The sequence below is a fragment of the Leuciscus leuciscus genome (assembly GCF_965113295.1).
Source record: "Leuciscus leuciscus genome assembly, chromosome: 3".
Taxonomy (NCBI): Eukaryota; Metazoa; Chordata; class Actinopteri; order Cypriniformes; family Leuciscidae; genus Leuciscus; species Leuciscus leuciscus.
The window spans coordinates 40,941,626-40,962,395 of record NC_138727.1 but is presented as its reverse complement, the minus strand read 5'-3'; the positions used below and the strand labels follow the sequence as shown (position 1 = coordinate 40,962,395).

Sequence of the window (20,770 nt, the reverse complement as noted above, 5' to 3'; positions counted from 1 at the left end):
AAAAAATTATCAGTTTTATTAATTCAGCAAATGTATTAAGACTATGGGGGACATTCTACCAGAAACGTACATTAGCTGTCCTTGAATTGTTACAGTGAATAAAAAGTATTTCATCCAAAAATGTCTAAAAGTGGCTGATGGTTGATTTCTGTGAGTTGTTCTGTAAAGGAATATGTCATTCATTAGGTTCTGTCATTATTCATCCTGTCCATGTCCTTGTCCTCAGCCAAATTGGATCTACAGCTTTCATAGTTTTGTTATGCTAAAAACTGTTATTTAGAAGAAGAAAAAAAACTCTATCAATAACAAGTTTAAGCTGTTATCATTCACATCAATTGATCAGAGACATGAAATTATATATAAATTCTATAAATAAATTCTATTTTACAACCGTGCCCATGTTTAATATGCCTTTAAGGGTGTATGTGTATGTTTTTTTAGGAAGACGAGCTAAAGGGTCAGGCCCTGTCACGGTAAAACATCACAGAAAATAATGAAAATGTTTTAAATCCAAAACATGTCTAAAAAGGTTACTGAAATTCCTTGCTTGCATGTTAACAGTTTTTATGCTAGCATGCTAGTAGGCTGAGTAATGGCAGTTTAAAATGGCCGACCGTCAGGCCCTGTCGGTCACACGGCCTTAACAATGAATGTTATTGTTATTTTTGTATTACTTTTATTGCATATAATATGTATTTAACGCATGCCATAGTAAAACGTTATTTGAAAATGGACTTTACACTGTAAATATATTCTAATGAATTAGGTCCTTATTATACTCTCCTATGTAGGCTATTTATACAATTTATACAACCTATTTATACAATTTATACAATACTCATCTCCTATGTATTTATATATAGGTAGTTATTTTACAACTATATGAGTGCCTGGTGGGTATTCTGTGATTTACAGTTGACCGAAAAGTTACTTATATTTCTTAAAGGAATTACAAAACCATGTTAGATACAATCAGGGACATGTGACCAATAAGAAAATGCTATTTGTATCAAAGAAATTAATTAGGAAACCATTCTAACATAATACAAATTTGTCTGTGCAGGGCCTGACATTTTAGGGGTGAAATGCCTATAAAAATGTATTTTATTCAATCATAAAAACATGCTGAGATGGCATGATGTGTTTCTCATAGTTTAACATATGACTCAACGTTCAGATTTAAGAATAAGATATTTTTTCCCCCAAGATTTTTTATAAGTGGAAATGTACGTTTCTGGTGGAATGTCCCATACATGTATTAAGCAGTGTCGACATTTGGTGTGCGCTGTAAAACAGTCTTTATGGCGTTTACGTCATCACTACTGACCGGAAGTGCTGAACGATGTCAAACCCGAGCAACTGATTGTTATTCTCACGATGTTTTGAAGATTTTTCTTTAAATTTCGTATTTTTTAAAATCATTTTTATTCAGCTCCCCAAAACACTGAACGTTTATTGAAACGAGCTGTAAGACGCTTAATCGTTTACCATGTCGAATCGCATCGCTTTCCACACGCAGTTAGCTTCCATTATGGAGGTGCTGGCTAATGCTGCGGTGGCTGAGATATGTAAACTCGTTGACGACGACTACGCGATTATAAACTTACAGATGACTCAATGTCAGCGTGAAAACAAAGCGCTGAAGAGAAAACTTCACGTACTGGAGCTTAAGATGGCACGAGGGTTTGCAGAGAGAAGGATGAGTTCACTGAATCGCACTAACCGAGTTCAAGTGAACACCGCTTTGTCTGAGAAATACAGGAACCAGTCTAACGGTGTGTTGCCATAAAGCCTCACATGCTATTCTACTGTCTAACTTAGTGTATTTGTCACACCAAATAAACTATCAAGCCTTATGTGGTTAGTGTACACTGTGTTGTGTTGTTTCTCCGGTTTTCATACATTCAGACGTCCTGTATGGAGCTCAGTTTAACACGGGACTGTGGAGAGGTGGAGGGACAGACTCGACTCCTCAGCCGGCTGGAAATGAAAGTAACAGTATGGTAGGTAAGCTATCTCTTTATGATAACCGCAATAACTAATTTAGCACCTTTTTATTGTGACATTTAATAATGAGCACAAATTGTACAGCAAATAGATAGTCTATCATAGACAAATAAACGATAGATAAACTGTTATATAGACAAATGATAGATATTTAGCTACACTACATGTATACCTATAAGTGTATAATACATATACAGATTTATTAAACATTTCATCTTATTTCAAAAGACAGGAGATGCCGTAATATCAGAAGTAAACACCGTGCTGATAAAGGATGAGATGTTTGAGGAGGACCAAACACAGCAGAGATTGTTCATCAGAGATGGTGGTGAGTGGATGGAAGAACATAAGCCTCCTAGTATAAACGAGGTTGAGTAACCAACAATAATACCCATCTTAAAGCTTGACTTAACAGTGTTTCTCTTCTTTCAGAAGTTACAAATACTCCACCACAGACTGGAGAAGCTGGTTTTAGAGATGTTCAGATGGTGAAAGATGATGGTCAAGTCTCTGGGATGCAGCTACCGACTTTGGAGGTCAGTGGATCTGACACTGCGCTAAAATCTGAGCCAGAGTTTGAGAGTGTTAAGGGGATTTCACAAGAGCCCATAGAATTACATGCTGAAGCAAAGTGTGATTTGAATGGAAAATCCAGTCCTATGAGGGATTATTTAATGCAAGGGAATGACAATGCAGACTTGCGGCAGCGATCTTGCGTGTACATGAACAATGCAAGATTGACTGAGAGCCAATCCACTGCCTCTGTACGGCGTTCAGAGATCATAGAGGTTGACTCTGCGGAGGAGGGGGAAGAGATTTCTGTGTGGGCTAGGAAAGTAACACGAGGGAAAAGCCAGGCTCCACGTGTTTATCCACAATACGGGAGGGTGGAACATCAGGATAGCATGGTCCTCTTGCCTTCCTCCAATCCGCCTCTGGGGTCAAGTGGCTTTGCAGCAGTGGCATCGACATCTTCAAAAATACAGGGCACGGACAGCTACCACAATTTCAGAGATGTCAATTTTAGCCAACAGAGAGTTGGTCGGACTAGAAATGACAGAGTTCCTCGTGAAAAACTTTTTGCGTGCACATACTGTGGCAAAGTTTTCAACCGCCCCAAAAAGGTGGTGATCCACCAGCGGATTCACACGGGTGAGAAGCCGTTCAAATGTAACACCTGTGGGAAGTTATTCTCAGAGGCGGGAAACCTGAGAAAGCACCAAAAAGTCCACACAGGAGAACGACCATATAGTTGTAACCAGTGTGGGCAGACATTTGCCTGGATACGGAACCTCAAAAACCACCAGCAGAAGAACCATCCTGATATGTTTACTGCAGAAGAACTGCTTTCTCTAGGAGTCAATAAATGATCACTAGATTACTGAAAAGATCAGTGACTATTGAGTGTGTATTATACCACTATCATATCTTTTCTGGATAAAGACTTTCATTTAAATGATATGCAATTAGGGCTCGACATTATGCCTTTTCATGTGCTTGTCCTTCAGACAAGTTAATCAGTCATTCACTTGTCTGAGTAAAAAAGTTGCTCGTCTGGAAAAAAAATTGATTTTTGTGGTGTACATATAATTTATTCTGAAGCAATATTCTCATCAGTGTTCTATCAGCTTTGACATTTAAATCTGCGCATTTCTGATATTATTTTTTTTACCTTTATAAAGGCCTTTTTTCCCCTTAATCTTATTAAATGATAAGCTAGGACCCCTTCATCTTTCGTTTAAAATTCTTAAATTTGATCAATAAATGTAATTTGAATAATACTGCACAATAGTACCAATCAAATTAAATCATTTACACCTGCAAAACATTACAACTGCATTAAATAATGTTAAGAAATTGTTTTAAAAATATTTTGAATATACAAATAAGAAATGTTAGAAACAGGTATAATAAGAAACCGGCAGGTGACCTCTTTAATGAACAAGTCATTGAGTCATTCATTCAAACGTCTTATTCATTCAATAATAAGGCTGTTGTTTATGAATGGGTCATTGAATCTGACTCAACAGATTCATTCAAACCACTGATTCAGTAATGAAAGCACGGCTGAGTGTTGCTGTGAGATGCGCTATGGTTCTGCTGTGATCTTTGTTTGGAAATATTTTCGCTGCCAAAACAAAACAAAAACAGTCAATATTGCATCTAAAATGTAAGTGACTTAATATAAACCACTTGTTTATTGAACTGTTGTATGATGGTGTCCAGGAAAATTGCACTCTTGGTCATGTGATGTGGCTTAACTGTATCATATGTTATAAATATAAAAACTCATATTTTGAAGTTTTACGGCTGTATGTTAACTGAGTTTCTTTTTCCTCGAGAACCTTGGTCCCGTTAGTGCATTATAGTACGTACGTTACATATTAGTTATTATCCATCATCAATTGCCTTTTACACTAAATGAAATAAAATCAGAATAATTCTCGCGTTTAGGTGATTCCATCGTTTTTTTTTTTTTTTTTTTTTTTTTTAGTTTTTTTTTATTGACGTTTTATGTTTAAAAGCTACGTGTCCTGTCGGGCAAGTAAAATTCTCTTTCATTTGCCCCCTTCAAAAAAATCCACTTGTTCCGGACAAGCGTTAATGTCGAGCCCTTACATGATTTACATTGTTTTTGATCAATAGCGATGTGAGTCAAAGTGTTTTTATATAATTAACAATTTCAGAGTAAAGCTCTGTGCTGTGGTGTTCTGTAGAAAAAGTGAAGAGACTTAGTCGAAATGATTCCCAAAAATTGTTTTGAGGGTATATTAAAATTGTTTGACATGTGTAAATAAACATTTCTGCACTCATTTTGTGTTTGTTTTTTGAAGGACAACAAAACACTTTGTATGTTTTTGAGACCAATGCCTGTCTCATATTTGTGTTATAAAAACTAATGACTGTAGGCAGGGAGGTTTAGGTCAGGGAAAACATTTAAATAATATTCAGAAGCTCTGTGCATTAATAATTTCAGTTTTTTCCTTTTACAAAACTGAAATTTAATTAATGAAAAGATGGAATGATTACTTCCACGCACCACACTGGAGGACACAACCATCATTAAATACTACTAATAAATCATACTCTGGTTGATCAACAGTGGCATAAATACTTTCCCACTTTTGTTTTTTAATTAAGGAAAAGCTGTTTATAATTTTTAATTAGGAACATTAACACACCCTCACAACTCCTTATATACAAGAAAGTCCTAGATAATTTAGACGGTGAAAGCTTTATACATGTATACACGACCTTTATGTTGCATGTGCCAGCCAGGGTCATGTTGTAACAAAACCTTGTTTCATGTGTTCAGCAGCAAGGACAGGTGGAAGATGGAGAACCTGAAACAATAGTGATAAAGGAGGATCTAAATGACCAGTGGGAAAGAAGCCAGACACAAGCCATAATTGTGCAGGATGGTGAGTAAAGGGCCAAAAAGCAGTCATTGAATTGCTGCTTAATTGAATGGTATAATATATAATTTTTGGCCAGGCTGTTATACAAAGAAATTATGAACCCATGCAAAAGCAAGAGAGAACCAACTAAATATTTATAATTTTGCAGTCAATGCATGTTTTTCTGTTGGGTAAAAAAAACAAAACAAACACACAGTAGGACTATAAGATGCCGCAGAGTAAAACCTGTTGCTGTAGTTTGCCTGACTAAAATAATTTAATTTATAATAAGTTTAGTGTTTTGTTCTTCCCTCATATTTAAAAATAATAATAATATATATATATATATATATATATATATATATATATATATATATAATTATTTTTTATATATATATATATTCCTCATATTTTTATGGTTTAATCAAACTTGTAGGGTCATTAAAAAAAACTTTTTGGCGGCTACTACTATATATATAAACAAGACATTTGGTATGAAGAGGAAATTTTCTTTTTTGGGTGAACTAATCCTTTAACATTTAGCCTACATACTTTTGGTCTGGAATCTTGTTACAAAAAAATTTACATTCATTCTCTTTTCCTCTGGGTCAGCAGAGTCAAATACAGACATTTGTAGTGGGAGACTTTCTACCTCACCAGCCAAAAGCACTGTTGCACCTGGAACAGAGAAGGTTTGTTTATTTACTGTTCTTTTAAAATGCAAAAAAAAAATTAGAAAAAAATGTAGACACTTTAGGTGAGTGTGTGAAAAATTGAATGTAGTTTTTTATTGTTTCCAGCCTATAGAAGTGGAATTTTCCCATTTGAATGATGATGGAAGCCAGAAAACTGACTTTTCTCCATCCACTGGACTGCAGATAAACATACAGGGTGAGTAAATAATAATAATATGTTTTAATTATCAAGCGCCTATCCTAAGCTCAAGGTCGCTATACGGGCAGATAATAAAGTAAACACGGCATCAACAAGATACAGACATACATGCATATAAACATACATACATACATAGAAGTAATCAGATGAAGGTTTAACCTATCAATGCATATTGATTTACACTTTATATACACTTTTTAAACAATTTTACTAAATACTGTAGATTAAAAAAAGTTTGACTTTAGAGCTAAGAATATTTGCAAATTAAAAATGCTCTTACAATATATGAACATATTTACATTCAGGTACTGTGGAGTCCAGCCCAAGTAGTTCTCAACAGCACAGGTACCACAAGTTTGTTGTTCAACCTAGCAAGGGTCTAACAACAGGAGAAACTTCAGCTCTCACAGATTCAGGGCACGTACACAAGGGAATGGTGAAAAGCAGAACTTCACCCAAGAACCATGAAAAGACAGCCACTGAAACGTCAGGAAAAGGCTGCTTGTATGAGAGACCTGCAGAGCATAAAACCAGCTTTACACACTGGCCCACACATCCATCCTGCTCATATACAGAGTCGGACCAGGATCAAGACTGTATGCTGGTTCAGTCAGACACTGTATCATCTGTTAGAAGCTCCAAAGGTGGACGGGATGGAGCGCCATCTACCCAAACACATGCTGTTAGAAATGCAGGTGCAGCAGAGGGAACTACAAGAGAAGATGAAAGATGGAATCAAGCTGCCATTTTGAGACAAAGCCAAACTGAAGCATCAGGCCACGTCAGTAGAGCCGAAACGATTCAGACAGAGACCGCAAGTACAACAAACCCCTCATATTTCACTGTGATTCCCCAAATGAGGTCCAACTTAACTCAGCCTGGGCCTTCTTTTGCTGGGCTGCAACTACCAAAGCACATGGACAAAGGTAGGCGGAAAAGTTACGTTTGTAAGTACTGTGGAAAGGGTTTCCCTGGGCTGTCCAATGTCGTGGCACACCAGCGAGTGCACACAGGGGAGAGGCCTTTTAGGTGTGATACGTGTGGGAAGCTGTTCACAGAGGCAGGCAACCTGAAGAAACACCAAAGAGTTCACACAGGGGAGAAACCCTTCATCTGTTCCCGCTGCGGGAAACGATTCGCCTGGATCTGCAACCTCAAGACACATCAGCAGTCGGCCTCCTGTGGAGGAGTCGGATATAATTAAACATGTCTGATGACAATGCAGGGCTTCCAACTTATGCATTCTTATGAATCCAGTGGTTTTTTTTGAATGTCAAAGGAATCATTATAATTAGTGATAGGACGGTTGGGGCTCCGATGCTTCGACGCAGTTTTCACACACTGTACCGATGCTTGTATCGAAATGACAATTCCACGTGATTGATGACGTTTCGAACGTCATGCAGTATCGGAAGGTCGGAACAGCTGGTTTGAAAAAATTGCCGCTTCACGAACCCCACCTGATGCATAAAAAGGGAAATTATTATAGAGGAGGCATTATTTATTTTAATGATGTAACACTATACTTCCCTATAACATAAATCATTTATCAATTATGGGGCGCTGCTAGCAATTTTGGGCCCTATGAAAGAATATGAGGTTGGGCCCCGTTACTACTAATATAATAGATCTCTGGGGGCCCCAATAGTGCGTGGGCCCTAATTGTCCTAACTTAGCAGCGCCCCGTGAACCTGTTGACCAGGCTACACATGGCACGAGTTGTGGTCTCATTGGTACAAATTAATTTAGATCAGATAAGATAGAACTGTATTGATCCCAGATTGATTTCCACTCTTGTATGTCACGGACCTCTGAAGCTTTGTTTGGTCACGTGCTTTCTCTTATCTGCGGTGACTTGTAGATAATATGGTGGAGAAAACAAGTCTGACCACCAGATGTCGCTAATGCGCATTGTGTTAAAAGCTTCGGGTAATGAACCGTTTTTTGAAAGACTCAAACACTTCAGAAAGCCTCGGTTTCCCATCACTAATTATAATATTCCTGGAATAAAGAATATCTCAATTTAAAGGAGATAAGAAATATTAACGGAAACATTAATAGTAAGATTAAGATGTGTTGGTGTTACTAGTGACTTATTTACGCTTACGTTAGCAACTTCTATTGGTTCTAATGTTGAATGTCCGTGAATTGTAATACTGACAGCGAACAGCAGGTGGTGCACGAGCACTATAATATAAGAGCGCCCATCTGGGTTTTCTTTTTGTCATTATCCGCGCTGTATTAGCGGGTTTGGCAGTCCAAATAAGTCTGCTATTTTAAATAATTTAAGAGTTGTAATTGAATATAATTAAATGATCGATTAATAATGCAGTTTAGTGTTTCCAATTTGTTATTTGTATCGAATATTTTAATCAATATTATGAATATAGCAGCCCGGCTAGCTCAGTCGGTAGAGCATGAGACTCTTAATCTCAGGGTCGTGGGTTCGAGCCCCACGTTGGGCGCGAATATTTTTGTTTGTTTGTTTCAGATAATTATTCCATCACAATCTGAACTCCAAAAGCGGATCTAAACGAAAAGGTAGGGTTCGTATTTTCCAACATCTGGATTATCCAAATCTCCACTCCAACGCGTTGTAGAAAATGTTGAAATGATCTATATAACTTGCCTGTACATAAAACCAAGATTATATTTAACACAGACGATAGTTTATCTGATAAAAAAAAAAACTCTGCAGAGAGCCACACGTCATTTGAAACCATTAGAGTAAGTAGACGATAGTTTATCTGATAAAAACTTTGCAGAGAACCACATGTCAAGTAGCAGATAGTTTATCTGATAAAAACTCTGCAGAGAACCATACGTTATTTGAAACCATTATAAATATTTATATACCGGTAATAGGAAATTGGAAAAAGAAAAGAAACTGAAGCTCAGAATGAACGAATATCTAGTCTCTAAACTAGTCTCTCTCTGGAAAAGAAGTTAGTTGTGGAAAACATTTAGCAGAGGATGGTTTCGATCCATCGACCTCTGGGTTATGGGCCCAGCACGCTTCCGCTGCGCCACTCTGCTGTTGAGTTCATTTGGTGTGTTCAGTGATAATGAATCTTAGTGACTCATTCTGCCGCACATGGGTTCTGTTTATTCACACTTCAACATTACGGGTTTACAGGATTTGGTGACTTTTTTAAGATTTTCGTCGGTCAATTTGTGAGTTAGAATTAGAATGCATTTAAAAGTTGTTTTTGACAAAACAGCAAATGCATTAATATACATCGGGAAACACTCTGATATGTGTATCTGTTCAGATCATATATTATAAAAGGTTCAGATGCGCAAATCATTTAACACACTTGTTGCATGAAATTTATTTGGACGGCCAAAACATTTGTTCCCTGACCGGGAATCGAACCCGGGCCGCGGCGGTGAGAGCGCCGAATCCTAACCACTAGACCACCAGGGAGTGGTGCAATCTGCTCTGATGTTATTATACATATAGGTGTCATATGAAATCAATGTTATTTTGTAATGGTCGAATCCATGCAAACAATGATTTAAGGCTGAAGATTAGTTACGTAGTCGTTCGGTTTGACATACATAGTTGATTTATTCAACAGTGTTTGCATGGCCATTTATGCCAAATATGAGTTATCGTTGTATAAATACGTTTCTAAGTTAGTTGTAAATTAACTCCACCACCTACCATGATAATATGAATAAAATAAGAATCACATCAGGCTTATGGTAATAATAAATTCCTAGATATTGTATCTGTAGGACTCAAAACTGCCAACTCATTGTTTTAGCAAAAGAACATGAACATTTAATGAAAAAAAAAAAATCATCTTTATTTAATATTTGAGCAGAGTAAAAAAAAAAGTCTAAAAACCTTTCAAGCAGCCTAAGTTTGATTCAGATCATAAAAAAGTTTCGGTGTATTCATATGTTTTCTCTAATGCATTATTATGGCAATATTAACACAATATATTGTATCTTCTTGTATTAATGTATTTGAAAGAAAAAACAGAAACAACAATAATAGCAAACAATTGAAGTAATAATATATAATTTACATTACCACACATCTCGGCAGCTAAAATGGCATGACACGGCCATACTATATGTGAGTGTAAAGACTTACTCAGGATATGTACAAGGTAATAGGCAGTGTAAGATATTTTGAAAGTCAAAAAGTCATTTCCTTTCCCTTCTGTCATCATTTCCCAATACCACTTCACTACACTGTTTTCCCTCTACCCTTTTCTCATCTTGTTCTTCAGTTTCCTCATCCTCCTCCACAGTGTCTTTTACATTTCCCTCTCGTCTTCCTCTGTTCCTCTGTTCTCTCAGTGCACATGGCAGGCAGTTGACCAGGAAAAGGAGGGAGGAAAGACAAAGGAGAGAAAGGACAGCTCCAATGCCAATCTCTACTTGTCTATCAGCAGTTTTAACCTCCTTCCTCTCTTTTTCCACCCCAGGAGATAAATACACAACACTCTCTTCATGGTTGGGGATCAAAACCGCATGCTCCAAGTCATTACTTTTAAATATGTCATTACCAACATCATATTCACTTGTAGAATTGACCATAATTTGCTGGTCTTCAAAGTTATCATACAGATCCTTGTTGGAGTCGATAAGCATATCAGTCACATCGTGCATCTCAAAGTTGTTTTCCTCACTTCCCATTGGCCAAAAGTCTGTGTTCAGGTTCACCCTTATCCAGCCAGAGCCTTTAGCCAATCTTTTTGCTTCACTTCCTTTTGCTTCCATTTCAACATGGTTAGACGCTGGTTCACAGGTGGAAACCAGGAGCTCGGCTTTCACAAGAGGCCCTCCGCCATCACCTTGTGCCAAGATGCGCTGTGATGGAGCAGGTGTCACAGCGACCACAGACTCAGCCAAAGAGGAGAGCCGAAGAGCAAAGGGAATCCCACTAAAGGCAGATACCGATAGGGCTGTGTCATCATCAAACTGGATCCAAACACTGACAGATGCTTCCTAATAAAAAACGAGCAGAAAAAATTAGAAATAGAACCAAGTTGGTAGAATTAATAGCATTAAAATGTTAGTAGGCTACTACCTATACTTACTTGCCCATGGTTGTACAGTGTGTTGTGAGCATTCACTGTTGCTGTGACAATAGACGGATGAGATGGGCTGGAATTAACTGACAGCCCAAGCCCTCCCACCAACTGAACAGAGAGGTCACCAGGAGTGACAGGTTCAGAGGTTACAATGACATTAGTTCTTCCAAGCACTCCATCCCACTGATTTGATATCACCTTGAAAAACAGAGATGTGAGAAGCATTAGGGGAGAAAATTAGGAACCAAGACAGGTCCATATGTAAAGGGATGGTTCACCAACAAATAAAAATCCTGTCATCATTTACTCACTTTCATGTTGTTTCCAACCCGTAGGACATTATTTCTTCTGCAGAACACAAAAGAAGATACTGAAGACTAAGTTTTGGTCGAGACAATAAAAGTCAATGGGGTCCATAACAACACTGGACCCCACTGACTTTCATTGTATGGCCAAAAAACTGTTTTTCTTTTGAGTGTCACATTGGACAGTCATACAGGTTTGGAATGACATAAATTATGACAGAATTTACATTTGTTGGGTGCACTATCCCTTTAGGTTCTTAATGTACAATGCAACATCAAACATTCTGACACCATTCAGATACCAACATATAATGATGTAATTCCAGGCTTCAAGCCAATTAGATTTCTTTGTTTATCAAGAGCTGCAATATATGGGTTTTCTATCCTCAGCCAGTCTTGGACAAGCTCGGTCACATCCACAAACCAATCCGGTGATCCGAGCATGTAGGTTGGTTGGCCTCCTTTAGCTGCTGAATGGGCGCTGAATTGTGCCAAAATCCGTATGGCGGACCTCTGATAAACTGGTTCACACCTAAAAAATAGACATTTCAATTTCCTTATGATCAATGCCATTACCTTACACTATTTGAAAGGTTTGCAGAAGAATATTGTATTACGTTTTACAATAAGGTTCCATTTGTTAACTTTAGTTAATATAATATTAATGAAATAAAAAACCACTTAAGTGTACGTAAAGAGAATACATTTTCATGCCTGTTTCCCGTTAGCTCACCCACATTTTTTTAATTTATTTACTCACCCTCCTGTTGTAAAATTAATCCGAATTAATCTGTTCATCATATGAAGTGATCATATCTCTTCTTAAGACTTGGATTAAACAGACCAATTCATAAGGATTCATTATTGAGTTTTCTAGATCTTCAAAGTTTCAAAGGAAGATATTTTGAAGAATGTCAGAAACCAAACAGTGGATGGACCCCATTGACTTCCATAGTATTTTTTTTTCTACTATGGAAGTCAACTGTCTGGTTACCGACATTCTTCAAAATATCTTTCTTTGTGTTCAGCAGAAGAAATAAATGTATACAGGTTTGAAACAACCTGAGGGTGAGTAAATGATGACAGAATTAAAAATTTTAAGTAAACTATTCCATTAATGGAGGGACATTAAAAAATAAAATTAATAAAAAATATCTTAATTTACGTTTTGAAGATTAACCAAAGTCTTGGAACAACATGGGGGTTAGTAAATGAGAGAACTTTCATTTTTGGATGAAGTATTCCTAACATGCAATTAAGTGTCTGAAAATATTACATTTGTTTTGCAAAGTAAATTATTTCCGTAATAAGTACTATTTTTAAAAGTATGCTAAAGTGTCATTGTTTTTTTCACAAGGAAATTCATTAAATATTGTTAACGAATAGGACCTTATTGTAAAGTGTAACCTAATATTGCATACCCGCTCTCACTGTAGTAATTCCAGCCATTGATGGGACTCAGGACAGAGTCAGAGAGTGACACACGTAGTGGAACTACTGGAGCCCACACAGCCAAGCACAAAGAGCCACTGAATGTTCCCAAAGAAAACTCCAGCTCCACACAGATGCTGCCCCTTCCTGATTCACTCCCATCCACAAAAAGCACAGAGCAATCATGAGAAACCTGAAAAGAGCCATGAGATGAGTTTATATATTTTATGCATTAGACCAGACCTCCTCCGAAATCTTTATATACCTTGACGATGTCTTCATTGGCTGAATGACACTTCACCGCTGTGGTCACATCTGATACTTTGCCATCTTGACCCACCGCTAGGACGATGACAGGAAGTGACACAGGCTGACTTGTCAGGATGGCTGTGTTGATAATTGTGTTGCTCTGCAAATAAAAACAACTGGATCTCAGTAAAACACCATGTTTTTTCCGGACCTTCTTTACACATATTACTTTGAATTTCAAACATTATTACAAGGCTCTCTGAAATGCTTGATTCTGATTGGTCAGGCGTGACATTCTGAGGTCAGTTAAGAGCAGCGCATTCTTTGATTTTTAACTGGAATGAAAGTTAAGGCTGTCGAGGGATAGATGTACATCTCTCTTCAGTGGGTTTTACTGTTATTTAATGTGTTTTTTTACGGTGGCCCCATAGTGCACAACACAACGAAATTTAAAAAGCAAACATAAGTTCACAACACAATGAAATAAAGCCGCAACACAACGGAAATGCTCCCGACCACTAGAGGGCTCTCGGAGCGCGATAAAGTTAGTTTTCCATGCCACTGTTCTATCAGAGTCAGCAATCTAAAAAAAATTTATCAACACCACACTTAGTTTTAACAGTATGTAGCCATTGTATATTTACATTTATTAATTTAAAATCATCTACGTGCATGCTTTGACGCGGTGCGTCTGCCAATTCTTCCAAGTTGTTAAAATGTATCATTTGTATTAATTAAAATTACTTTTAACATTCAGAAACAGACATGTTCAAAATCCAAAGCTTGACTGTATTGGTAGTAGACTGACTTTTTTTCCAATAACTCTTCATGTATTTACAGTAAACAATATTTTTTTAGGAAATATCTGTAAAAGGTTTTTTTTTTTTTTTACGTTTCAAAGGTTGTAGTTCCTATTAACCAGACAAAATTGTGAAATTGTGCCAATAGCTCCCTGTATGCACAGTACACAATTTGTTTTTTATAAAAACATTAGGCCTACTGTAATTCACCTAAAGGTTTTTATTTTCATGTCCCAAAGCTTGTGGTAGGTTCCTAGACTGACTTATTACAGGTGAAATTGTGCCAATACATTCCTGTAATTCTGCAAGTCACCAAATGGTTTTTATTTTTATTTATCTTATAATAAATTATACGTTTTGACCACTTGGTGGAATTGCCAGACGTTCCCTTAAAGGTGAACTAAGTAACTTTTTTTACCTTAACTGAACAGCTTCGGAGTCATTGGAATGGTTATATTACTTATTTCGGGTTGAATGGTGGTCGTTTCGCACCCCCCTGGTGCCCGTGAGCGGAAAATACGCACTTGCAACTTTGAGCCGGCGGGCCGCCGGCCGCTGCGTCAGGAAGTCTCGCGTGATATCAGGTCTCGCGATGTAAACAATTGCTTTATGGCCAAAAGAAATCTGCTAAAATGCTGTCATTATTGCGCTCCCTCACGCTGTCCGAACCCGAATGAAGAAGACGTTTTAAAGAACGTCCCATCTGCTTTGATGTCGTTGATCTATAGCCTCTGTTGTCTGAGAATCAACAACGAGTTTTTACGACAGTGTCTATCTATTCCGAAGCTGTGGGGGGAGCTCTAGAGAGAAACCTGCGAGCAAAAAGCGAGAATACAGCGAAGAAGTCCCGAAGCTACTGAGTGCTGCTTTAAGGGATCATGCGCTGTGGTAGCGCGTCAAAGGCAGCATTATCGAGTATAAATACGCGCTATAATTCATGTAGGTGATTTTGAAGTAATATTTTATGTCGATATACAATAGTTACATACTGTTAAAACTAATCGTGGAATTGATATGTTAAAACCACCGACTCTATAGAACAATGGCAAGGATAACTAACTTTATCGCGCTCAGAGAGCCCTCTAGTGGTCGGGAGCATATCCGTTGTGTTGTAGCCTACTCTTTCCATTGTGTTGTGAATTTATGTTTGCTTTATGTTTGCTTTTTAAAGTTCGTTGTGTTGTGTACTACTGGGCCACTGTAGTTTTTTGGATTGTTCTGCTGATGAAACACTGCAAAAATATATTTCTGAGAAATGTAAGTAGGCTAGACAATAAATCCCAGACTACATGAACTGTGGAAAATTATAAGTGATCTAGGAGCTTTGAAAACACGGCAAGTCTATCCCTCACAGCCTCGCTTTCATACCTATCATGGCGCTGCTCTGAATTTGGTCTATTCAAAAGATTCACAAAGAGATCGTAAAATAGACTCAGACAAGTTGATATAATGGGGAAAGGTGTAGAATATTAAACTGAAGACATCGAGAATTCTTAATCTGGTGGTGATCCCTATGATAATTTATTGCGTGCATATGGAAATTAGCAATAGATTTATGATATACCTCTGTGATTGGGGCAATGCCCATCACTTCTCTGTCGATAAAGGAGAAAAAGCTCGTGACTGCCCCGTGTGGTGAAACTGCAAACTTGCGTGTTGAGTACTCCACCCACCAGCTAGCAGTGACAGTCGTCGCTAAGCCGAAGTTTCTGTGTAAAGCCTCAAATGAAAGACAGGAGACCTGGCTTAGAGCAGATGTGCTGTAACAGAAGAAAAGGTGCAGAGAAAAAAATGAAAGGATGGATAGAAGAGTATTCTTAACTAGCTTTGTTTTAAGCTTGTGATTAATGATGAGGATGGTTTAAAAGCAAAACTATAAGGACATTTATTGTTATTTTCTTACAAAACTGTTTTATTAGAGCTAAATATTGTACTTTTAACAGTTGGACTTGTAGATGGATGATGAGCTTTTAGAATCAGTGTAATTCCCATGAGTGGATTTGTGAAATATTATATTAGTGTGATTTAAAATATATGTTTTCTATTTAATAAAAAAAAAAAATTTGAATTGAATTTATTCCTGTGATGGCAAAGCTGAATTACTCCACATCACATGATCCTTTAGAAATCATTATAATATGCTGAGTTGCTGCTCAAGAAACGTTTCTTATTATTATCAATGTTGAAAACAGCTGTTTTGCTTAATATTTTCGTGATATCTTTTTTTCCAAGAATCTTTAATGAACAGAAAGTTTTAAAAAATCAGCATTTATTTGAAATATAATTTTTTTGTAACATTATAAATGTCATTACTGTCACTTTTGATCAGTTAAAAGGGTAAATTCACCCCAAACTGGAAATTCTGTCATAATTTACTCACCTTCATGATGTTCCAAACCTCGGGTTAATTTTACGATCTCTTTATGAACTTTTTAAAGCGTCAAAGTGGTAGTTGCATAGACTGTCAATTGAGCGACAGAAATCTCTCAGATTTCATCAAAAAGATTTTAATTTATGTTCAGAAGATGAACGAAAGTCTTACGGGTTTGGAACGTCATGAGGTTGAGTAATTAATGATGGAATTTTCATTTTTGGTGAACTAACCCTTTAATGAATCCTTGTTGAACAAAAATATTCATTTCTTTAAAAAAAATAAATAAATACTGACCCTAATGGTATTGTATGCTATACACTACTATATTGATGTAAAATAGATTTGTACAGATTAATTCTATGGTCAGTAATTATTCATCTTACCCAGTGCTGTCTGGATGAGTACCAGTGCTTTGGCTAGTGATGGAAATAACATCATGTTTAGAGCCCGATGTCCTCTCTACATTTACCATCCACAGGTCAGAGTTTGTGGCGGGATGGACCTCCAAAGACAACAACCCTTTTTTCATTTTCAGTCTGATGGTGAAAAAAAATATGTAAACAATAATATACAATACATTATTACATAAAATGTGCTGAGCAATTGTGTGTAATGTAATAATTAATGTTACCTAATGGTCAGTGACTCCCCACTAAAATTGGCCCTCATGTTTACTGACACTCTGATTGGTTGTCCGGCACGTACAGGCCCTTTGCTGTAGACAATTAGCACATTGGAATCCAACCAAAATTTCTCTTCCGCCTGTCTATCTAAACATGCAGCGCTTTGCTTGGTTTTGTTGATCTCTTGATCTTCAAGTCCCACAGGACCAATGAAGTACATCTTCCTGTCTGATTGCTGTAATACTTCCTCCGCACACCTAGGGGGTCCTACTTTAGGACTGGACACAAAGGAAGAGTAGTAGAGCTGAATTTTATCAGACTGGGCCCTGAGTCGTCCTGGTACGTATGGATGCCTTCTCCCACGGTTTCGGGAACGAGAACGGTTTCTGCTCAGGTGGCGTTGCTTGAAAATCTGGTCCAGGTTTGCCTTGATGTTCTGATTAGGCTCAAACCAGTCGTTTGGAAGTGTCAGAGTGACCACACACAACCCAAAAGGTGGCTGAGAAGAAAATGAAGAATACTTAAATATTAATGATAATAATAATATTGAAGAAGTTTGGAAATCTATTTTCTATGCTTGAAGTATATTTTATAATATATTTACACGACAACGTTTTAAATGGTACTGCGTTTTCCGGGTACAGACAACACCAGAGTCAAAACAATCCCCATTCACACGGATCCGCGAAAACGGCTAAAAACGCTGTATTCTGCTGCCAGGCTATTAGATGGTGATTATATGCATGTGCATGACGTCATCGTCTTCAGAGATTCGTGTTTTTGTGGTTTACATGGAGACCGCTTTCAAAAACTTGCTCTTTAGAAACCCGTTTTCAAAACTTTGCGTTTTCAGGCACCCAAAACGCCGTGGTCGTGTAAATGAACGTCCAAAACGCATAAAAAGTGTTTTAGTTGAAAAAGGTGTCGTGTAAACAGCCCCTTAGTTTGGTTTGCCCTGCCTGCCCGTCTGTATTCAACAGTTAGTTCCCTTGGTTACTGATTATATTACGCACCTGTTTCAGTTTTTGTTTATTAGTCTCCTTTGTGTACTTTGTGTTTTACTTGAGTTCTCACAGTTTTTTGTTCTGCGTTGTTAGCATTTATGTTGAAGTGGAATGTTTATTCACCAGAGTTCATAATTACAGCTATCTATTAAAGACTTATTCTAGAATTTTTTCTGTTTGTGCGATTCACTACAACCAAGGCACCTAACAGCTGTACTGTTTACAACATATTTTAATATACATCTGAATTCTATTTTGACCAGAAATATACGGTGGAAGAGCTAGAGTGATCACATAACACTGAGGTTTGTTTGACTCTTTGCTTTATAGAACTCTTGTTCTGACCCATCAATGGTGCCACTGACCAGCAGTACCTGAGTGATGCAGGAAGCTTTCTGTTCTTCGGTCTGTTTGAAAGCATGGAGAGTAACGCAGGTTCCTCTGTTAACATCACCCCTCATATGGAACAGCACTCGCACCTCAAACCGCTCTCCTCTTTCACCCTCAATCTCTTTGACAATGGTTTTAGAAAGGAGCGATGCAGTGAGAGATGGAGTCAGAGGAGGAATGTCTTCAGTCATCACCTTGAGAAGACAAGAAGTGGAAGCACAGAATAAGTAACTTCACATTATGTATCTTTGAAGTTGAGATACAGGTCATTAACCATAATCAAGACTGTTACCTGTGTGATGGTGTAGGAACCAAATGTAGCACGGAGAAGAGGTTTGGAGGCCGTTCCTGATGGAGGCATGAGGAACAGGGATTGGGTGGAAGAGAAGGGGCTGGAGTTGGTGAAAAGAAGGCCCAGATCCGCTTGAGAGAGGGGTAAAGACTGCCATGGCGAGGGAACAGTGACCCGGACTGGAAGCGATGGGGTGGTTGGTGTCTGACAATGGGCTTTTGATGAAGAAATAGGGAAGTTATTAGGGTTATTAGTTTGTGAGATTAGTAACAATTGCTTTATTGTTTAAGCATCTCATATTCTCCCAGATTAACCACAACACGTAACACTTTGATTTACAAAAATAAAATAAAAAATAGGCATAATTGAAGAATTATGTCTCACACTTAAATTCCAATTTGGTCTAAAAAACTTCAGAAGAATTTCTTTATCCTATTGCTCTACATAATTAGTTTTTCCCTCCAAAATATTTAAAAGAGAGAAAAAAAGTCACTGCTAAAGGACATAAAGTAAAGTGTGTTATGTAGTGTTTTGGGGGGAGTGTAAAAAATAAGTCAAACTTACAGAGGATTATGAATAAGTGAAGGATTACCAGTCTCATAGTAGACGACTTCCATTTGAGTCTAGAAAGACTCATCATATCCATAACACCCTGTAACACAGCAAACAATAAAGGCTATTCTGAATATTAAATAGTTGAGCAATTTTGTTTTTGTTAAATTATTTATTATAAATTAATATAAATGATTTTTTTGAAATCCATTAAAATCACATTATACTCATCAAAGATCAACCACACTTAAAAATAAAGGTTCTTTATTTTTTAGTTTGATTGAGTTTTTTGATTGAGTTTTGAGTTTGATTGACATCTATTTTAATATAAATGTTCCATATGAACTTCTAACATATATGGAACATTTCCATTCCATTCCTTTATAGTGAAATAGGGGTGTTTAGATTATTAAAATTGTCTTTACACTTAGAAGAAAATGGTTCCTGGTCAATAAAAGGATCTTTGGGGAACCAAAGATGGTTCTTCTATGGCATCACTGCCCTTTTGGAACCTTTATTTTTATTTTTATTAATTTCAGGTACAATAAGATAATATAAAGAAAAAACAAAAACAATCGACACTATTAAACTTCCAAAAAGTTTGTACTTGCCTCAATGGTCCTTTCAGATTCTCAGATAGTAAGATATCACTCTCCTCGCACAGACATGCTCATTCCAATGTGTGATTTTGGTCACAGAGTTTCATCAGTCCATCTTCTGTCAGAAAGCTTGCATCTATCTTTTGGAAGTTTTTTTCTTAATTTTGTCCAAATGATTTTAAAATCATTGTTTCCTTATTTTAGTGTGTCGTTTCTTCTCTTTGCATCTATAGCTCTGCACTGCTAGCAGTCAGTCACTCTCTCTGTCCCTCTTTGGCTGGTCTGCCGGATTCACACAATACGGATTTATTCATTTTAAATGGTAAATAATCCTCTTCTCTCACCCTCCCCCATTTTTCCTCTCTTTATTTCTTGGATATGTCTGGCCAAAGATAGTTGACGTCCTTCCAAGTAACCCTTTGTAAATCTGAAGACGAAACCCACTTCCTATCTCATCTTAATCTCACTCTCTCCCCGGGTCCTCTACATTAAACATGCAGAATTTATGTTGTCACAAATGGTGAGTTTCTGAACATACATTAAAGAAATGTGATCTCAATGCTTTTAATGTTTAATTTCAGCGGCTTAATGATAAATGCACGAGGGAGAAATGCTGCAGACGACATTAAAGACAAAAATCCTATTAGCAAGAATGAGGGCATTATATGCATCTGAAAAAAATAAAAGTATTTAATCACACCACTGTCTCTTTTTCCATCTAATCTTTCTCTTTCCCTTAAGCACTAAGAATATCTAAATACATAAAATCCTAAGAATATCATTAACTCTTTCTCAACCCTT

The 20,770-nt window shown here is 37.2% G+C and overlaps 2 protein-coding genes across 6 annotated transcripts; one reads left to right on the top strand and one right to left on the bottom strand.

Annotated features, from left to right (window-relative positions):
- Positions 1-430: 430 nt before the first annotated feature.
- Positions 431-7,521, top strand: LOC309495212 (uncharacterized protein). Of its 4 annotated transcripts, none has more exons than XM_082164863.1 (8): positions 431-1,775; positions 1,909-2,003; positions 2,236-2,335; positions 2,440-2,543; positions 5,327-5,429; positions 6,021-6,097; positions 6,206-6,296; positions 6,605-7,521. In XM_082164863.1, the coding sequence occupies exons 1-8, from the start codon at positions 1,490-1,492 to the stop codon at positions 7,501-7,503; spliced, it is 1,755 nt and encodes a 584-aa protein (XP_082020989.1). In that variant the 5' UTR covers positions 431-1,489; the 3' UTR covers positions 7,504-7,521. The 4 variants fall into 4 exon arrangements, with proteins under 4 accessions (XP_082020989.1, XP_082020987.1, XP_082020988.1 ...); XM_082164861.1 differs by having other exon boundaries at positions 432-1,775; positions 6,018-6,097; XM_082164862.1 differs by having other exon boundaries at positions 432-1,775; positions 5,324-5,429.
- A 2,284-nt stretch (positions 7,522-9,805) lies between these two features.
- Positions 9,806-19,494, bottom strand: tmem132a (transmembrane protein 132A). 2 transcript variants are annotated; one of them, XM_082164827.1, is made up of 11 exons: positions 19,383-19,494; positions 18,819-19,033; positions 18,511-18,720; positions 17,141-17,631; positions 16,893-17,045; positions 15,700-15,895; positions 13,352-13,495; positions 13,077-13,279; positions 11,962-12,187; positions 11,357-11,548; positions 9,806-11,264 (listed from the first exon to the last, which is right to left on the bottom strand). In XM_082164827.1, the coding sequence occupies exons 1-11, from the start codon at positions 19,462-19,464 to the stop codon at positions 10,458-10,460; spliced, it is 2,919 nt and encodes a 972-aa protein (XP_082020953.1). In that variant the 5' UTR covers positions 19,465-19,494; the 3' UTR covers positions 9,806-10,457. The 2 variants fall into 2 exon arrangements, with proteins under 2 accessions (XP_082020953.1, XP_082020954.1); XM_082164828.1 differs by having other exon boundaries at positions 19,411-19,472.
- Between the last annotated feature and the right edge of the window lie 1,276 nt (positions 19,495-20,770).